At 47.5% G+C, this 18,271-nt stretch overlaps 1 protein-coding gene across 1 annotated transcript in view; it reads left to right on the top strand.

The window, feature by feature from the left end:
* The first annotated feature begins 581 nt into the window (after positions 1-581).
* The window catches only part of LOC144164365 (rho guanine nucleotide exchange factor 38-like), an 83,487-nt gene continuing 65,797 nt past the window's right edge, over positions 582-18,271 (top strand). Inside the window, 2 exon segments of the mRNA XM_077694875.1 lie at positions 582-989; positions 10,718-10,895. Of these exon segments, the coding sequence (XP_077551001.1) occupies positions 900-989; positions 10,718-10,895 (268 nt within the window). The 5' untranslated portion in view covers positions 582-899.

The following is an 18,271-nucleotide window of genomic DNA, read 5'->3' as shown; positions in this document are numbered from 1 at the left end:
GACGTTGAACTGGTATGTGTATGCGTAAAGTACCAATTAAAAGCTTATTAATGTCATGCGGAGTGCTTGTGTAATTCTGGTCGTCTGCTCGACAGCTATGAAGCTCGCAGACGATCGTTTATTCCATTACCTGCTGACCGTTAGCTAGCTCGCAGACGATCCTTTATTTCACTGTGTAGTGGCGGCGTATGATGCACAGGCTCACAGAGGGCTGCGACAGCGATATCTATTCTTCGTTACCGGCCGCTGACGGAAAGCCACCGGTAGCGAAGACGCCGAGCCCGCTTGTCCGCCGACCAAGTTCGTCCCGCAGCTCGTCGCACAGCCACCGCACTATATAACCGCATGGCCCTCTTTGAGAGGTGGAAATGCTGGCGGAATGCTTCTCGGGCATATCGAACGCGTCTACATTGCTTCTCGACCGCTTGTTCCACCGGCGAGCCAACAACAAGGCGATAATCGGCGCATTCATGACTGCTTCCAAAACCGTATGTTTGAAAAAACCGCGGTCCAACGCAGTAGGTCCGCCGCGCTTGTGTTACGTCACGTCCGGTTGTTTGCTTTTAGCCAATCAGGGCTCGCTCAAAAGAGAAACTTTTGAAAGGGACGCAAAAGAGACAAAACACGAGAATACCGCCCGCACTGACGGGTTAATATTAGTGGAAAACAGTGCCCATTCCTCCGGTTTCGGTTGTTGGTAGCGTCCCTGCGGAGGCGTTCGTGAGAAAAATGAGAGTGCGAACACATGACACGTTTGTGGTGAGCTGATTTTCGTCCCAACTTCCTTGCCGTGATGGGTGTTGATACCACGGAGCAAGGTTGATACATCGTGCGTGTGTTGCTGGCTGCGGCAGCTGTGAGCAAATGGAATGCGGCTCTGACGCCAGGAGTTGGAAGAGATGGAGCCCGGCTGTGTTGTGAAGGCGCTCTACGATTTCGAGCCCGGATTGGAAGGAGAGCTGCCCGTCAGGAAGGGTGATTTGATTCAGGTGAGCGACTTTCCTCTCCTCTGCTGCCTGTCGTAAGTTTGCAAAGTTTTTTAATTCTTTCTTCTCTGATAAAACCCGTGGTCTTGCAAGTATTCAGCGAAGCCCTGGTTATTCGCTGAACATTTCTGCTGCCGCCTTCCGAGCTTGCACCCGCGAGTAACAGGGCGCTTGCTAGCGTGCCTGAAGCTGGCGGCAGCGTTGGCCGCGCATTTCTTGCTACTTGGTGGCTGGGTGGCCTTCGTACTTTGGACGTTTCGTTGCTGCGATGCAGCTGTAAGCTGCGTGGACGGCCGCAAGCACGCTCTTTGACTTCAAAACCCGAGGACACTGCCAAAAGGGCGAGCGCGGGCAGCTAGCTAGTTCGAGGTATTGCGGCATATTTGCGTACCGAATTTGTCCCCCGGTTTTTGAGACGGGCTTTGTCCACGGTTATAAACAGAGTCGCTGTTAACAACTCCAAAGGGTCGCTCTATTCAGTGTGGGGAAGCGCCGAGAAGGCAGAGCAGTGCATTGGGTGCTAACGATGGATGCATTTTGGCGCATGCGTCTGCAAGGTCTGCTGTGTTCGGGGTATTGACCATGGCCCTGCCAAGCAGTTGCAGGAGGCGTCTGCAGGGCAAGAGGTTGAATTGAAGTCGACTGCAATGCTGCTGCTGTGTAGTTGAGCCACAGCATGGCACTGACAGGGCTCCAAGAAATGAGCCCGCGGCTGGAAAGCCGTTGTGGATTTGAGCATGGTACTCAGTTTATTCACGGGAGCAGTGGGAGGCCATCCTGCGCAGCGATGACCGTGCCTTCCAGCGATGGCTGGTAGAGAGAGCCGTAGCGGCGATGGAGGCCAGTGGAATCCCAGAATTGAGATAGCCACCATCTTTCCTCCCTCTTTTTTCTTTTCTTTTGAGTAAAGGTATTTTCAATCAATCAATCAATTTATTCAGCACAGAGAGACAAGAACACCGAGGAAAGCGCACACTTTCTGCTCTCTGTATTTTGCCCAGAGCACGTAAACCTGAGGTGTTGCAAGTGCCTTCCCTCGTACCAGTCAACTCGTTGGTTCCTTCCCCTGGTCTGAGCAGTGCACGGGCTAACTTGAAAGCCCACAGGCCTGGTCTGGCCGAGCATGAGGGCTGGGCCAAGGGGATGCCTGGCGAGCCTTCAACCAGCTATCCCTGCGGGCCTGGATAACATGTTGCAACTCGGTGCAGCTTTGTCCATCGTCTTTTGTGCTGCTTGAACAGAACGAACAAAGCTCCTCAGCTGCCGTGCTACTGCGGAATTGCTGCTATAGTTTCCAACCATGAGAGGGAAAGGTACGTTGGTTCCAGGCACTTATCTGCGCTTGCAATAGTCACACAAGGGGAAGTTGCTACCACAGAGAAGTGGTTCAAGAAAAACTAGCTCACTGATCGTTTTTACGAACACTGCGGTGATTTTCTCCTGCAGCCCCATTTCTTTCCGTGGCCATTTGCATTTGCCTCGCCTAGTTGTGAGGATGGAACGCTGGGTATGGTGAGCGAGCTCGAATGTTGCAGAGGGCCACCCTGCTGGAAATTTATGCAGTTGCACTTTCTCTTCGTCATAGCCTCGTTTTTTCGCCCTCTCAAGCTGCAGGAAATCCACTACTTCAAACACAAAACATTTCCCCGACAGCGTGGGTGATGCATATTGCTGTGATGACTTTTCACAGGCATTGCTTGTCAGCTGTCACGAGAGGATTGTGTTGGCACTACAGTGCACATTGACTTCTTGGTTCAGCTTACTTGATAAAAAAAAAAAAAAGAAACTGGAAATGTGGTTGTAATTTTTCAGTGTTCAAGTGTAGGAAATGAGCTGCCCAAAATCTTTACACAAACAATTGGATATTAATTAGGAATAACAAAACTTGTACTGATTTCATTAATTGATGCTTTAACTAGCAGTGGAAGTGAATCATTTGATGACGGCATTTTCGAGTGCTTCCAAATGCTGCGCTAGGTTCCCGTAGATGGCAGCGAAGTGAGTTGTGGTGTGGAATTTCCGAAGCAAGGCGCTGCCTTTTTATGTTGGGAGGATTGCTGGGCTGAAGGGTTTACTCAAAGGTTTAGTATTTAAAAAGAATGGGTGCTAAAGAGAGATATTTAGAGTTTACATCTGCGTGCATTGTGTGTCCTTGTGGTTAACGGAATCGCAATCCAGCTTCGCATGTGGTCCCACCCGCTGGAGGGGAGGGCCGTGAGAAAAGCACCAGAAAGACCAGAATCGCCTGACACCAGGGAACGCTTACTCGCGTCAGTGTAATGCCTTCGGGGTGTAGGCCTGTTCGTCGCTTGTTGATTTTCTACACAGCTCGATTGCTGATGAATGTAATTTCTCACAGGGTTATTCACAGTGCCGGGTAATTTGGCATCAGAAATTTTGAAGGCCTAGGAATACAGAAATTCTTTTTATGAAAACGGACTAACGTTGATGGCTGTAATCACGAAATATAGGAAAACGGCAGCCCTGGCACTCTGCGCTATCAAATTTGTCGGTAGCCACATGGACGGACAGGTTGACCCTGAAACTTCCAGGCAGTCAGTGTTAGGCTTATGAGGCTCATGATTGACGGAAGCTCAAACCCAGTGTCTGGAGGGCAACAATGGTCCTCTGCATTTGTTTGGGGGAAGCCATAAAAGGAGGTGGTTTTTGGTTGCATTTCATATAACAGGACGGAGCACGTTGCTCGATTACTGGAGGAGAGTTTTACGCTGGAGTACTCGAACTTTATTTAAACAGCGCAAAAATACGGGACAAGACGGAAGAACACAGTGAACCAGCGCCTGGGTCAAAAAAGCCCCTGCTTAGCTTCTCACTGTGCCATTCAAGAGTTGTAAAATCAGGTATTGCCGTAAATGTCCTTTTTTCTGCGCTTGCAAGACGATGTGAGCACAGGGTGGCCTCTGGCTTCGAGTATCAAGTGCAACGGCTTATACCCCTGTCACACGGCAAATCTAATGTCATTCAAACTGAATGACATTAGCTGTTAATGACATTCGGCTCGGCCGTGCGGGTCTACATGGCGGAACAAATGTCATTTGATTGTGATAGTGGTGACGATTAGCGAGCTCGCAAAACCGCAAAATTACATTTCAAGAGCATATAGAATGTTTTCACACGTAATATTTAAAAAAAAAACGTAACAAAGGAATATTTTTTAAAATCAAAACAAGAAAACCACCGATTTAGGTGACATCAGTAGACATCACAAGCTGAGACAAGTCTGCAAAAAATCCGGATTAGGTTAGCGCGCGCACTGAGGACGAGATTTTCTTTTTTGTTAGTACTTGCTGGTCTTTCTTTATTAGAACAACAATACAAAAAAGAAAATATAAGTTTACTGACAGTTTTTAGAAACAGTATTCTTTAGTTTGCTACTGAATTTTCCTGTCTAGGGACGCGCTACTGCTGTCGAGGCTACTCATTTGGCTTCCAACTGAGGTGTAACTGAGGTCCGGGACCTCAGTTAGCCGGTAAATGTCATTCGCCTTGAATGTCATTCGGTATTCTCGTGTAGCGCCGAATTAATGACATTTAGGGCGAATGACATTTGCTCTAAATGTAATTAGATGTGCCGTGTGACAGGGGTATTAGACGTGTGCCTTTTCCTGATGGTGCCCTTGTTTCTGCATCACAAAAGGTTGTTCACAAGCTGGAAATGCAAGGAAAACCAGTGAAAGAAAAAGACCGCAAGCACATAAAGCGTGGTGGTGAATCCTTATATTCGTGACATTTCACATCGCAAATAAAAGATAACGAGTGAGCTTGACGTCGAAGTATGCTTTTCTGCGAAGAATAAAGCTGCAAAGCCTTTGTGCGAGAATTAATGAGAAGTTTGCGGGTGCAGGTGAGGTCAACAGTGCTCTGGGTGGTGGAAAGCGTCAAAACCAGTTTGTCCCGTGCAAACACAACGTCGTGTATTCATTCCCTTTGACGTGCGGCAGGGTTTATGGGGGGGCAGGCGGGGAGCTACCTGAATGTACATCTGCGGGAGCTCAAAAGCTCATTATGGGTACCGTCTGTTCCCACTTGTCGGACCATTGTCGCTGGCATGGCTGCGGCCCTGAATTTTGCCCCTCCCCCGCCACTTTTGAGTTCGTACAAGGCAATACATGTACAAGGGAAATAGATGAAGCGTTCCTTACTCTGAAAAACGTTGACAATTGTATTAGCGCACCGTTGGTTGCACTGCTTGACTGCAAGGTGTCGTTCCTTCAGAAAAGTGTGATTTCTGCAGTGTGATGATTTTTTCTTTATTTCTTCTTTCGTTACTTGCGTGCACATCCTTTCAGTGTTCTTTCCATCTGGATAAATCATTCAGTTGAGCGCTGAAGAGGTTCAGTGCTGGTCCGAGGTGTTCTTCCGTCTTGTCGCGCATTTTCGCGCTGTTGAAAGGTCAAACCAACTGGCCCAGATTTAACTCCTACGGTATTGATACGGTATTCATTCAGAAACTGCATGCGCAACTTTTCTTCAGACAAGTCTTTGTGAAGTTGCTGCACGTGCTCCTCAACATTTCCTGCTGTCGAGGTTGTCCTCTCACTCGTCGCCTACGGGGCAGGAATGGAAGGGCGCTTGCGTGCCACCTTGGCAAGCGCTGGGTAAAATCCGGCTGCCGTGGTTCGTTCACCACTCTGGCGGGTCTTCAGACCAGTGGGGGGGGGGCACAGGGGCGCCCATGTACTCTGTCACACCTTATGCCATATTTGCGACATTCTTACCTGCCAAATTCTAAGCAAATGCTGAAAAAAAATGTAAGTGATGGTCCACTTTCAATATTTATGCTCAAGCACAATTAGTAGTTGCATAAATAGAAAAGTGACACGCATCTGGCTCCAGCGCTACCTAGACATAAAGAGTATTGTAGCCGCTAATGTGCGTGGCCGTAGCCAACCAAATAGCAAGTTACAGGCCACCATTTCGAACAGTGTTCCGCAAAGCAAGGGCACCGGCGTGGTGCTTCTATGTTGGCAGTGGTGTCGTTTCAGTTGCCGCCTTTGAGCGGAAAGTGTGATCGGGGCTGAGAGCGCATAGAACCTCTAGGCAAGGCAACACAACTTGGCACTGATGACAGAAATGTCCACGTTGGTGGGGCCCTGCGACAAGCCTGAGACGACACCTCGCGGGGCTTGACCCAAAAGCTCGGCTGCCTATTCAGAGCACCGAACAAAACAAATGTTCTCCCTCTGACCGCCCTTGTTATCATCATCATGGGAATGGCGGAAGGAGTCCTTCCGTCTCAGCGCCTTTGCTGTCCACCAGCTGGTGCTGGCCCTGAGGGCGTGCTGGTCCCCCCACTGTCCCGGGGTGGGGATTGGTGGGGTGATGCCAAGTGCTGGCACTCCCACACCACAGGGTGGTGGCTGTTTGCAAGGTACTGTGTGTGCAGTTAGATACCGTATTTTCTGTTCAATAAGTCGCAGTCTTGTATAAGTTGCACCCCTTTCAATATGGCAGTTTTTCCGGAAAAAAAAAAAAAAAAAACGTATGTAAGTCGCACCGGTGTATAAGTGTGTACAAAACGCACTTGTTAATCAGAGAAACTCATAAAGGATCAGTTTGTTCGAAAGTTCGGCGAAAGTACATGGTTGCGGCGGCCGCCGCCTCTGAACGCATCCCCCAGGGCTAGACACGTGCATATACCGTCCAAAGTTTAGACAGAACTAACTTTTAAAAAATGGTTGATTGATACACACAGATGTCATGTACTTGCGGACGGCGTTTAGGCAAAACCATCAAAGCCTTCTTCCTCCGGCTTGCTAGCAAATAATTCATTCATTTAGAGCATAGAGCTGTGTCTCTTAACGTGCAGCGACATCCCGTAGCACACAGGCACCTTTTCGAGCGCAGACCATGCGCAGCCGCCATGTACCAAATTAATTCCACACATAAGTCGCACCGGTGGATAAGATGCACCAACGAAAATTTCAGAAATAACTGAGACTTATACACCGGAAAATACGGTACATGGCAAGGACTAGGTGTTTGCGTGGAGCTGTCTTCGCTGGTCATCCTGGGGCATGGGGGGGGGGGTTCTAGTTGGTAGTGGTGCATCTTGTGGGAATGTCGTCTCTGATGGCCACCGATTGGTCTGCCAGCGGGAGGAGTTTTGGGACAAGTAAAGATTTGCATCATCTTTGCAAGTGGCTTGTAATTGTAAAACCCGTTCAGGGCTGCAAAAATTATGGCAAAATGTGTTTGCTTACAAGGGTCGCAAATGAGAACATGCCGTAGGGACAGCAAAGTGGGAGTCTTTGGGAACGTTTATTGGGCAGTTCCTCGGCAACCGTGGCGGTCCAAACCATTCATTGCAAATTATCTCCAGTGCCCCACATAAACAGATTGTTACCGTCCCACCATGATTTTAAAGGAGTAAATTGCGAGACCAGTTCGTAAATGTTGTATAGACATAGACAGGACATTTTCACTATTGCTATCCCACCTGACACAGTTCTTCTGCCATAACGAACTGACTTTCGGTCAGCTGTGGGTTGGCTGCACTACAGTCCTCGGGAACTGGTCTCATAATTTACACCTTTTAAGTCATGGTGGAACGGTAATGTGTTTTTCTGGGGCATCGGAAGAAATTTGTAACGCTGGTTTTCACCGTGGGAATCGCAGATGATGCTGAATGTTTTCGTATACTTTCTGCTGTAAAAAAGAAAAGGATGGAAGAAAATGTACCCTACTTTATTTCCTCTTTGCTACAGCATGTTTTTATTTCATATGTTCATAAACACCTTTTGTCAACATTTTTGTTCACACTGAAGCCAATTTTGGAGGAAATGTATCTTTACTTTTCCTACAATTCCCGTGATTACAGGGTAACCTCATTATAACAAATCTGCTTACAACAGATACTTGGATACAACATACTGATCTGGGGCGGTATTCTCGTGTTTTGTCCCTTTTGAGACCCTTTCGAAGCTGTCCCTTTTGAGCGAGCCCTGATTGGTTAAAAGCAAACTGGATATGACGTAACACAAGCGCGGCGGACCTACTGCGTTGGACCGCGGCTTCTTCAAACAGCTGGTTTTGGAAGCAGTCATGAATGCGCCGATTATCGCCTTGTTGTTGACTCGCCGGTGGAACAAGCGGTCGAGAAGCAACGTAGACGCGTTCGATATGCCCCGAGAAGCATTCCGCCAGCATTTCCACCTCTCAAAGAGGGCCGTACGGTTATATAGTGCGGTGGCTCGTCGAAGAATAGATAGTGCGAAGAATAGATATCGCTTTCGCAACCCTCTGTGAGCCTGTGCATCATACGCCACCACCACGCAGTGAAATAAAGGATCATCTGCGAGCTAGCTAACGGTCAGCAGGTGCAATGGAATAAACGATCGTCTGCGAGCTTGATAGCTGTCGAGCAGACGACCAAAACTACACAAGCACTCCTCATGACAATAATAATCTTTTATTTGTACTTTACGCATACACATACCAGCTTAACGTCCGTACAGTTCTTGCGCAACAGGTGCGTCATTAAGAAACGAAAATCCCCCCCTCTTACGCATTTTTTCACTCGTAGAGCACCACAAAAATGTCAACGACGTAAAGCACCATTCCAGGTCCTTGGAAAAGACCGTGCCGGCATGCCACAAGTGCATTGATGCCACAATACGTAACTGGACTTTGATGCATGGGCATTGTCACCGACCTCAAAACGGAATCCCATCGTGAGAAACTGAGCAGCGCAGAATTGTTTATACTTCACGGTCACAAGGAAACAGCTGACTGCAGCTGCCATCTTTGGACGCTCCTCCCCTTGAGGTGGAAACTTGCAACGTCGTAACAAAAAAAATTTCATCGCGTTTACTTTTTCAAAATACGTTCAAATAAACTCATAAAAGATACTCTGATACGGTTTTAGTTTTTTAAAGTGTGTTTGCAAGAACAGTTACGGCATTTGAATCAGAGGCCCACTGCTTAACCGGAAGTACGTCACGGATAAAAGGATGCAAAAGGGACGTTTTCAAAAGGGACAGTTACGAGAATACCACCCCTGCAATGTTTGCTCCGTGCTCCTATCTGTGTCATTGATTAAACTTCTTTTACTGCAGATTGTGTTACAACATACATTCGGATATAACAGGCCGGTTTCAAGGGTTTCGAGGTTAATTTTTGCACCTTTACAGTGGACTTTTCAAATGCAGGCAACCTTTCTCTTCGTACATTTGCAGTGTTTTCGTTTCTGATTTACAATGGTGACCAAAGAAAAACGATTTAAAAACAACTTGATATAATTGTAAATTAGTATAAGTGAAACATTTTGATAGCCAAAACTGAGACTGTTAAGTACATGCAGTCATGCACTTGCAGTATGTGTAAATGTGACGTCCTGACAGTCGAGTGATAGGATTTAAAATTTAACACGTTAGCGCAACAGGTCAGACGTTTGTATATAAAAGTTACCATAGGTGAATCACAAAAATTGTAATCCCTCATAGAATGTAGATGGCTAAATCTCCAAGCTTAGCAACAAGACCGTTACTTGCCCTTTGCTTATGTTCGTGTGGAGACAATGGAAGCATCAGTGTAGGCTGATGAAGTGAAAGAGCAGTAATAGTAGCATGAGTGACTGAAAAAATGGAGAAGGTGCCAGACAACAGGAACGCAGCAAATGTAAGAAGACACGTACATCATATGTGATTTTGTGATGTGCTTCATAGCATCGCAAATAAAACTGCTGGAAAGCCTAAGTCATTCCGAAGGTTTGTTGGCCTTACATAATATGAACCTGTTTCAGTTGTAACTGAATCTTGAGAAATGACCAGCATACTTTTGCTGTATATTGCTATCAGTTGGGAAGTCTGAACTCCTGTTACAGCAGATTTCACCGATGATTTTATTGTACTTGTTTTACAGCGGACTGAAATTGTGGTCATTATCATGGTCTGTTGTAGTGAGGTTATAGTGTACATGGGGTTGCAGTGTCAGTTTCCTGCCTCGTGTATTTTCGTAAAGAACTCTGTTGGCAGCATTCTGCCTGAACTTTTCTCAGCTGGGGAAAACCAAAGGTACACAAGTACAAGTACCATATTTTCCTGTGTTTAAGTCGCGTTTTTTTTCTGAAATTTTTGTTGGTGCATCTTATCCACCGGTGCGACTTATGCATAGAATAAATTTGGTACGTGGCAGCTGCGCGTGTTTCGCACTTGAAAAGGTGTGCTGCGTGATGTGAGCGCACGTTAGAGAGCTCTATGGTCTTAATGAATGAATTATTTGTTAGCGATTAGGAGGAAGAAGGCTTTGATGGTTTTGCCTAAACGCTGTCTGTAAGTACATGCCATCTGTGTGTACTAATAAACCATTTTTGAGAAGTTAGTTGTGTCTAGACTTTGGACAATATATGCGCATGTCTAGCCCTGCTTACTGGGGGATGCGTTCAGAGGCGGCGGCCGCCGCAACCATGTACTTTCGCTGAACTTTCAAACAAACTGATGCTCTATGGGCTTACGCGATTAACAAATGCGTTTTGTGCACTGGTGCGACTTATGCACTTTTTTTTTTTTTTTTTCGGAAATACTGTCGTTTTGAGGGGGGTGCGACTTATACAGAAGTGCGACTTATACATAGACTGGAAAATACGGTACACAAGTGCACAAAGTACAAGTACACATTTCCTGACGCCTGCAGAAGAGGAGAAATGGTGTGGGACGACGTTCTCCTTGCTCTGAGAGTGGCCCCCCTTGAATGGCCTGCTGTGTGCCCAGGTTGTGGGCCCTGTGGACAAGCACTGGACCCTTGGCCAGGTGCGGGGGCAGCGAGGCCGGTTCCCTTCGGCATGCGGGGTCCCGGTGAAGCTGCCACCGCTGTCTCCCGGCCAGGAGCTGTTTGCGGCCGGCGCAGACTACTCGTCCGACGTGCCGGGCGACCTCTGCTTTTCGAACGGTGAGTCCCTCACCTGTTAAGGGGGCACCTGGGTCTTTGGGACCAAAAAATTGCCCAAAAAAGTATTTTTTAGGTACCACTTTTCTCTTTTTTTGCTCCGAAAATTTCTGACATGGAACAGTACCAGGTGCTTGTAAAAGCCATAGAGGCCCGATTTCAGCAAAGAAAAAACCATTTTCCCATAATTCCCCACTTTTTCACCGCAAGTGGTATCACAGTGATACGAAATCCTCCAGAGGTACATCCCAGCATGTAGTGCAGCTAGGAAGATAATCTCTCTTGCACTGTGAAGCTGAAGGTTTAAACCACGCAATAAGGGAAGCAGGTTGTGCAGTTTGTGTTTCCGTAGTTGTTTAATTAGCATTATTTTTCATTGGTTAGCAGTAGTAGTTCGAACTTGGAAGTTAGAATTGATGTAAATGTATATGTGATTGCAAAACAAAAAAAGACTGCTTCCCATATTTCCTTCTACACAACTTCTGGTATCTATTAATCTCTAGCTGGTAATCTTTTGTTGAATAGTTTTTTCCCTATTGCTATCAAGAACAATCAAGGGAAATTTTTAATTAACTCGGAAACTAGTTATCTCACACCAAAACTAATTAGATATTTGAAATCTGCTAAAAAAACTGAACAAGCCCATGAAGTTTCGTCAAAATTGGTTGGAAAGCAAAAAAAAAAAAAGTTTATAAGACCACTGTGCCCTTCCTTAACTCTTTCAGCTGCGACTTTATTTTTCCAAGCAAGAAAATGCTTTCTCTGTGTTCTACGGCTCCCTGAAGCGCATAAACGAAAAACAGAGCTGGTAGTGCAAGTGATTAAAAATGTTATTTTGAGCGGAAGAAAAACTTTTCCCCGTTTTCCTAAATTCTATGACCACACGAGCCCGCACGCAAAAGATGACCTCCGCAGTGCAAATATTTCCAGATTTACGAGCCTGGGACCTCTGGGTCTTTTAGCCTCGACGTCACAATTTCGTGTTCACTGGAGCTTTTTCTCATTTGTAGCACGATGTATAATGCCAAGCTCGTCCTTGAAGGGCAGTTCCGAAAAAACTAGCAGTTTTGGCTTTGTTCTCTATGATGCGCTAAAGTGACTACAGCAGTGTGATTCCACTTGGAATCACCGGTACAGAACGGATTAAAGGAGCCATGAAGAGAAAATACAACTTCATTTAATTTGAAAGAACTAGGATTCAGTATCTCACTCAGCTACATTACAGCCACAAAAGATGTTTTTTTAACGAAAAAAAAAAAAAAAGCAAGAAGTATTTAAAAACGTTCAAATTTTGCGCCACAGTGACGTGTTATGGGCAAGAACGACGTCATACGGGCCAACAATAAAACATAATTTTCAGTGCGTTAACTGCACGTTAGCATTCAAGTGATGCGGTCAAATGGAACTAGAGGCCCCATCACAGACGTCCAGTCATGTGTCGTCGCGACAGGTCAGTTAGGCGGCCGCCAATCGCACAAACAAGGTTCCGTGACGTCATAGAGAGAGAGAGAGAGATGGAACTTTATTCAAGCATCCAGCGTGCAAAGGACACGATTCCCGGCCACGCAGGGCTCGGTCACGTCCCCTCTATCTAATCACCCTAAGTCGCAAAAGTCCTAGGGCGTCGGGCTTAGACCCCGAGGCGGTTGGTCTCGGCGTCCGCTCGAGCTACTCGGAGCGCTCCCGGCCGCCACCGTCGGCCCCCGACCCCCACCCCCCGCATGGGAGGACGGAGTGCCGGGAGGGACGGGCGGGCGCGGGGCCCCCTTTCGCCTTTGCTGAGCCAGAGCCGCCTCGAGCCGCTGGATGGCCCTCCGTGACGTCATAGAAAAGTTGCGGGAAACTGGCTAGGGGGTCGCGACTGCTTCGAACGTTTTCTTTCATATCTCCGTTGTTTGTTCGAAGATTGCGATGATATTGGTATTATTGTTATCGGGACTAAACAGTCTTTCTAATAAACCCAACTTGTATTTTGTCTTCATGGCTCCTTTAAATTCCTCTGGTGCGGGCAATGGTGCCAATGTCCGATCTCGTGTTCTATTAGCCGGTGCAGCGATGCTGTAAGAGGTGTACGGGCTGCAAAAGATGTGGGTTACAACACCGTTTCTGCCTTTGCTGGTGTCCCTGGCCGCCAGCTGTTTGGGGAGTGCAGTTCAAGGGGACGTGGCTCCGTACTTGCTCGGCCTGCGTGGAGGCGGCCATAGAGTTTCATACTAATACATACTAGAGGGAAATCTGGCGCTGCATTCGCGGGCCGCCGTGGGTGGCGCCATTGCAGCTAGCGACGTTCCTCGCCTCCTTGGCTTGGTTAGCCACATGGCTTCTCTTTCGTCTTGAAGCCAAAAGGGGTAACATTGTTTTTTTGTTCATCTTCCATGAAGCTTCTAAATAATCCCTGACAAATAAATCTTTCTGGAGCTTTAATTTTATAATAACAGAACAAATTCGATTAACTTTCAGCAGTAATATTGTTGCATTTTTGCAGCCAAAGCTAACTTTTTGGCCTGTCCGTGAGCCATGCCACAAGGACAAGTGAAACGTGCCTGCTCGGTACATGACGGCACGCTCGCTGAAGCGCGGCTCCCGTAGACAGTGGCGCCAGATTTCCCTCTAGTATATATTAGTATGAAACTCTATGGAGGCGGCGGGAATTCGTACCGGCTTTGTAATTGGCTCGGCCCTCAGCATTTTTGTGGGGCGGCTCATCACTTTTTTGCATGGGCGGCAGATGGCCGTGCTGGCGACAACGGTTGCAAATGCAGCACGGAGGACAGTTTGAGTTTGCCTTGCGGCCTGAGCCTGTAATGCGATACTTTCTCCTCTACTAAACCATCTACAGTAAGTGACTTCAATGTGACAAATGGCACCGAAATATGGGATTGTCAGTGTACATATTGACGTGCTGCCTAGAAAGAGTAAAAAGTTTTCTCTTCAAGCACAAGTTACAGACTTAGTTCGCAAAATTGCGAGAAGCAGCCGTGCTTTCGTGTTGCTTCCGAGTGCAGTTCTTATTAAGTTGAGCCCGAAAAGAAGGCCAAACATGCTCCACATTTGGAACAGGAAGCATCGCAGTCTCCCGTGCACCTTGTGCAAGGTCTAGGAGAGGGCGTTGGCCACTGGTCCCCTTGCGCACAGCTGGCAGTTTCTGATCTTGTGGGTCCAGCTCAGCAGGCGAGACTGACGCCCTCTGTGGCTCTAGTGCTCCTAATGGTTTTGGGATGCAGCCCTTCGCTTCGAAAACTTCAACGAGCAGCGCTCTCAGACGGTGCTGCGATTGTCCATTATTCCGAGAACGGGCTGTTACGAAGTTGTGGGAACAAGTTGCACTCCAGCAAGCCTCTTATGCACGTGCCACCAAGTTGGGAGGCAGGAAAATTACATAGGCAGCCAACGCAGACCATCGAGGGGGGCTGGTTATCCCGAACCTTGAGCGGGTCCTGCATTGCATGGACGGCCAGGGCCATTTGGCCCCTGCACTACTGGTCGACGGGAAGAGCTGAGCTCCTTGCTGCCACACCCATCCACACCTGGAACCCCATTTGTTGAATGCCAATGTGGGAATGAAGGGTTTGCTACAAAGCACTTTGAACGCTGGCCCGCTGGCTGCGGTAAGCGACACACCCCAAAGTTTGCCATGTGCACGCAGCAACAGATATGACCCAGAACAAGAGGCATTGTTAGTCGAGCTGCACAGGTAACCACATAAGCAGCACAGCGAAATCACAAGGACCTGTGGTTAGTAGCGCGGAAACGTTCGCCCGGCCACGTATGTCCGCTGGCGAAATTTGCCTGCAAGCGGCGTTGCCTTGACAGCCAATCTTGGAGCTGTCGGCTGTGTGATCGGCGTGGCGACCATTGTGCAGGACCTCCCTCAGCAAAGCACACCAGCCGATCCTTACAGGAGTATTCACACGGAGGCAAAAACCCGTCCCCGGCGTCACTGTGCTGTGTGTCATGTGACCGCCTGTCACGCCTTCGTGCGTAGACATGAGGGGCTGGTAGCAGAAGCGAGGTGGCTCCCGTCATGGACACAGGCCACTGTTGGGTGTGCGGTTAGCAAATTTTATCAGGTGACTTTGGCAGTAGGCATTGTATGGCGGCCATAATGTTGGGACCAACGTGCTCACTGCATCTGTCGTTAGCAACAACTGAGATAAGAGCTGCTCTGTGTCCCATCGGCGTCAAATAAAACAAATAACAATAAAAATAAAAAAATGTAACGTGAACACGAAAATACGAACCTGAACGCACAAATAGCGCGATTTCTTTCCATGGAAGCCAAAACGATGCATGGCTTAGTTACGGAAACAAAGTTGGGAAAGGTGGATTTCCAAATACACCAATAGCGTGCTATTATTTGAACTCTACGAACAGTATTTTTCACTTTTGCACGTTCTGGTTCATATTTTCGTGTTCACGTATCATTTGACGCCGATAGTACTGATTCATTGAGGGTTTTCACGGCCCTTCCATCTGGAAACGTCTGCAGTAACCCAACACATAATGCCCTCCTTAGAACTCAGTACAGAGCAAAAAGCCCACTATTATAGCGTGTTAAGTTCCTGGCCACGGTGGCATAGCTGATAGTGAGAGAGAGAGAGAGAAAACGTTTATTTGAGCTTTCTAAGGTGGGAGTGGTTCCCTAGTCCGGGAATCCATCAAGTGAGCAGAGAGCCTTCGCTCTGGATGCCAGGAGCTGCTGGACGTCCAGACGGTCGCTGGTCACCAGGTTCTCCCACAGCTCAGGGGTGGGAAGAGGGGATCGGAGAGGTGGAAGTTTGGGATTGCACACACACTGTATTATAACATGAGCTAGAGTTCCGGGTTGTGAACAAAACTGGCATACAGCAGAGTATTGAGTTGGAAATATACGATGCAGGCGAACTGGGTGAGGAAAGGTATTGGTTTGTAGTCTTCGGAGCAGCGATTCTTCTTCCTTGGATAGTGCAGGGTGAGGAGGAGGGAAGTGTTGTCTGTCGGACTGGTAATATTGCGTGATGTCCTGATACGTTACGAGCGGGATTAACGATGTGGTTTCCTCGGAAGCCTGGAGAGAAAGGGCGCAGGCTTGCTGATGAGCAAAGTTGTTGCCCGTCAGGGAGGAATGGCCAGGAGTCCAGATGATATTAACTTTCCGGCTGGGTTGGTGTGGTAAAAGTAGCTTTAAAGTAGAAGGGGCCACCCTCCCGGCTAAGAAGCTTCGGCAGGCAGCTTGGGAATCCGTAATAATGATTGGGTACTTCGTGTGTATGAGGGCTAAGGCTATAGCTAGCTCCTCGGCAACCCAGGTTGATGATGTCTTGATTGATGCACAGGTAATGAGGGCGCCCTTTGTGGTGACTGCGGCTACTTTGTGTTGACCATTAGGGTAGGTACTAGCATCCGTATAGGCGACATCTGTTCTTTTTCCATAGCTGATAGTGACGACACTGACGTCTTGGCTACCACAGCAGCTGGTCAAACTGCTATATTGATACTCTCCAAGTGCTTCGGCAGGACCTGAAGGCAATAGTAAAGAACGTGCTCTGCGACAAGTAAGGTTTTCTCTGTGAGCAATGCCCTGTGAGCTCTGGCAAAAATAATGTTACCAGGAGGTTAGCAATACATTCCATCTGATGCAATCACAAAATAGGCCGACCAACTGCAGACGATAAAAGCAGGGTCCTGAAGGTCTTGTGAGGCAGACTTAGAATAGGTCATACATGTGGCAGGCATTCCTACCTTCTAACTGGGGGTCAGCTTCCGAAAGGCATTAGATGTGAAAAGTCTTTTATTTAGGTAGCTATTTACTTATTGCACCTCAAATGCCCTGTTGAGGGATATTACCCGAGGGGTGGGCTGTTACACCAGTTGATAAGATGATCAATGAAATCTTTCATTTTGGTGGGGTCAAAGTGGTGCCTTGCGTCGGCGGGCAAGCTATTCCAGTCTTTGGCTGTTTGCCCGAAGAATGAATGCAGATAGGCCAAAGTGTGGGCTAAAAACTGCTTTGCCATGGCTTGTGTGACATGATGTCAAAGAGGCGGGAGCGATAACAGATGCAGAAGGTGATGCGTGATAGAATATATGGAAAAAAAAACAGCAAAGGAAAGCAATTTTCTGTTTCAAGGCTAAGGTTTTTAAGGTTGGGGTGGCATTTAGGGGCAGACTTGCTTATGTGATATGAATAGTCCTGTAGTGTTGTGCCATTGCACCAGGTGCCGCCATTCATCTTTTATCACGTGTAGCTGCCGAGATGTGGCGCCGCACCCGTTGTAATGTGTATATATAGGACAGGCATCCTCGAATAAAGAATTTGTTTTGTCTGGGCTACGATGTGTGGTGTGGTGCGTCTGTTCGGCCTCACCGTCTGGGAGACGCAACAAGTCTGAATAAACAAATCTTATCGCACGGCTTTGAAGTGCTTTGAATGTATACGTATGGCTATATTGTGAGGGGTCTCATATTGTACATACGTATTCCAGCCTAGGCCAAACCATGTAGTGTTAAGTATGCTTAGAATTTTAGTGCAGGAGGAGCGAGTTTTAAGTTTGTTGCAAGTAGCTGAGTGCACGATTGGCATCATTAGTAGCATGAAATATAATGAGAAAGACTGCAAGTTGCGTGGATGCACATGTGCTTAGAAGGAGAATTTCTGTGCCACACATAATTTATATGCCTGTCGTGCATGTTCTGGTTGAGTGCTGAGCTTATGGCACGTGGCATTTTTCGGAAACGCACCGCAAGTGTATCTTAAGACACCGTTCTCATCTGATAGCCCCCCCCCCCCCCCGTGTTTCCATTAGCTCAAGTATGAGAATTCCTCCAAAATGATTATTTTTTTGGGGAGCAGATTTGTTTTAAAAGGTAGCGTCAGGCTGCACCTACAGATCGCTGCCTTGCCGTATTTCACACCCCATGATGACCCTGCTCATTTGTACCGTTTCCATTTACCGTGGCCCTGTACGCCGTCGGCAGACTGCACACCATCCGTGGCACCGATTGCGCAAAAAACAAAGAAGGACGAAGAAGGAAACGACGAGGACAGGCGCACTCTAATAAGTGAAGTTTTATTGATTGAAACGAAGGACCTATATACCTACAAAACTGCGCATCATCATCGCAGTAAAGTTTTTACAGCAGTTTCATAGGTACATAAGCCCTTCGTTTCAATCAATAAAACTTCAGTTGTTAGAGTGCGCCTGTCCTCGTCATTTCCTTCTTCGTCCTTGTTTGTTTTTTGCGCAATCGGTGCCACGGATCGATTCCAACTAGGCCAGCTCACGGTGTTGCACTCCATCCCCATTCGTAGCCGTCTGTTTACAGCGGCCCTCTACAACACACAGCTTTGTGCACCTGCAACACTCCTTTCATCATACCTTATACAGCCTGCTCTAAAT

Source organism: Haemaphysalis longicornis, unplaced genomic scaffold (assembly GCF_048455015.1).
Source record: "Haemaphysalis longicornis isolate Haplotype H1 unplaced genomic scaffold, Haemaphysalis longicornis Haplotype H1 scaffold_13, whole genome shotgun sequence".
Lineage (NCBI taxonomy): Eukaryota > Metazoa > Arthropoda > Arachnida > Ixodida > Ixodidae > Haemaphysalis > Haemaphysalis longicornis.
The sequence above is the reverse complement of the archived record's forward strand: the minus strand, read 5'-3'. Positions and strand labels throughout refer to the sequence as shown.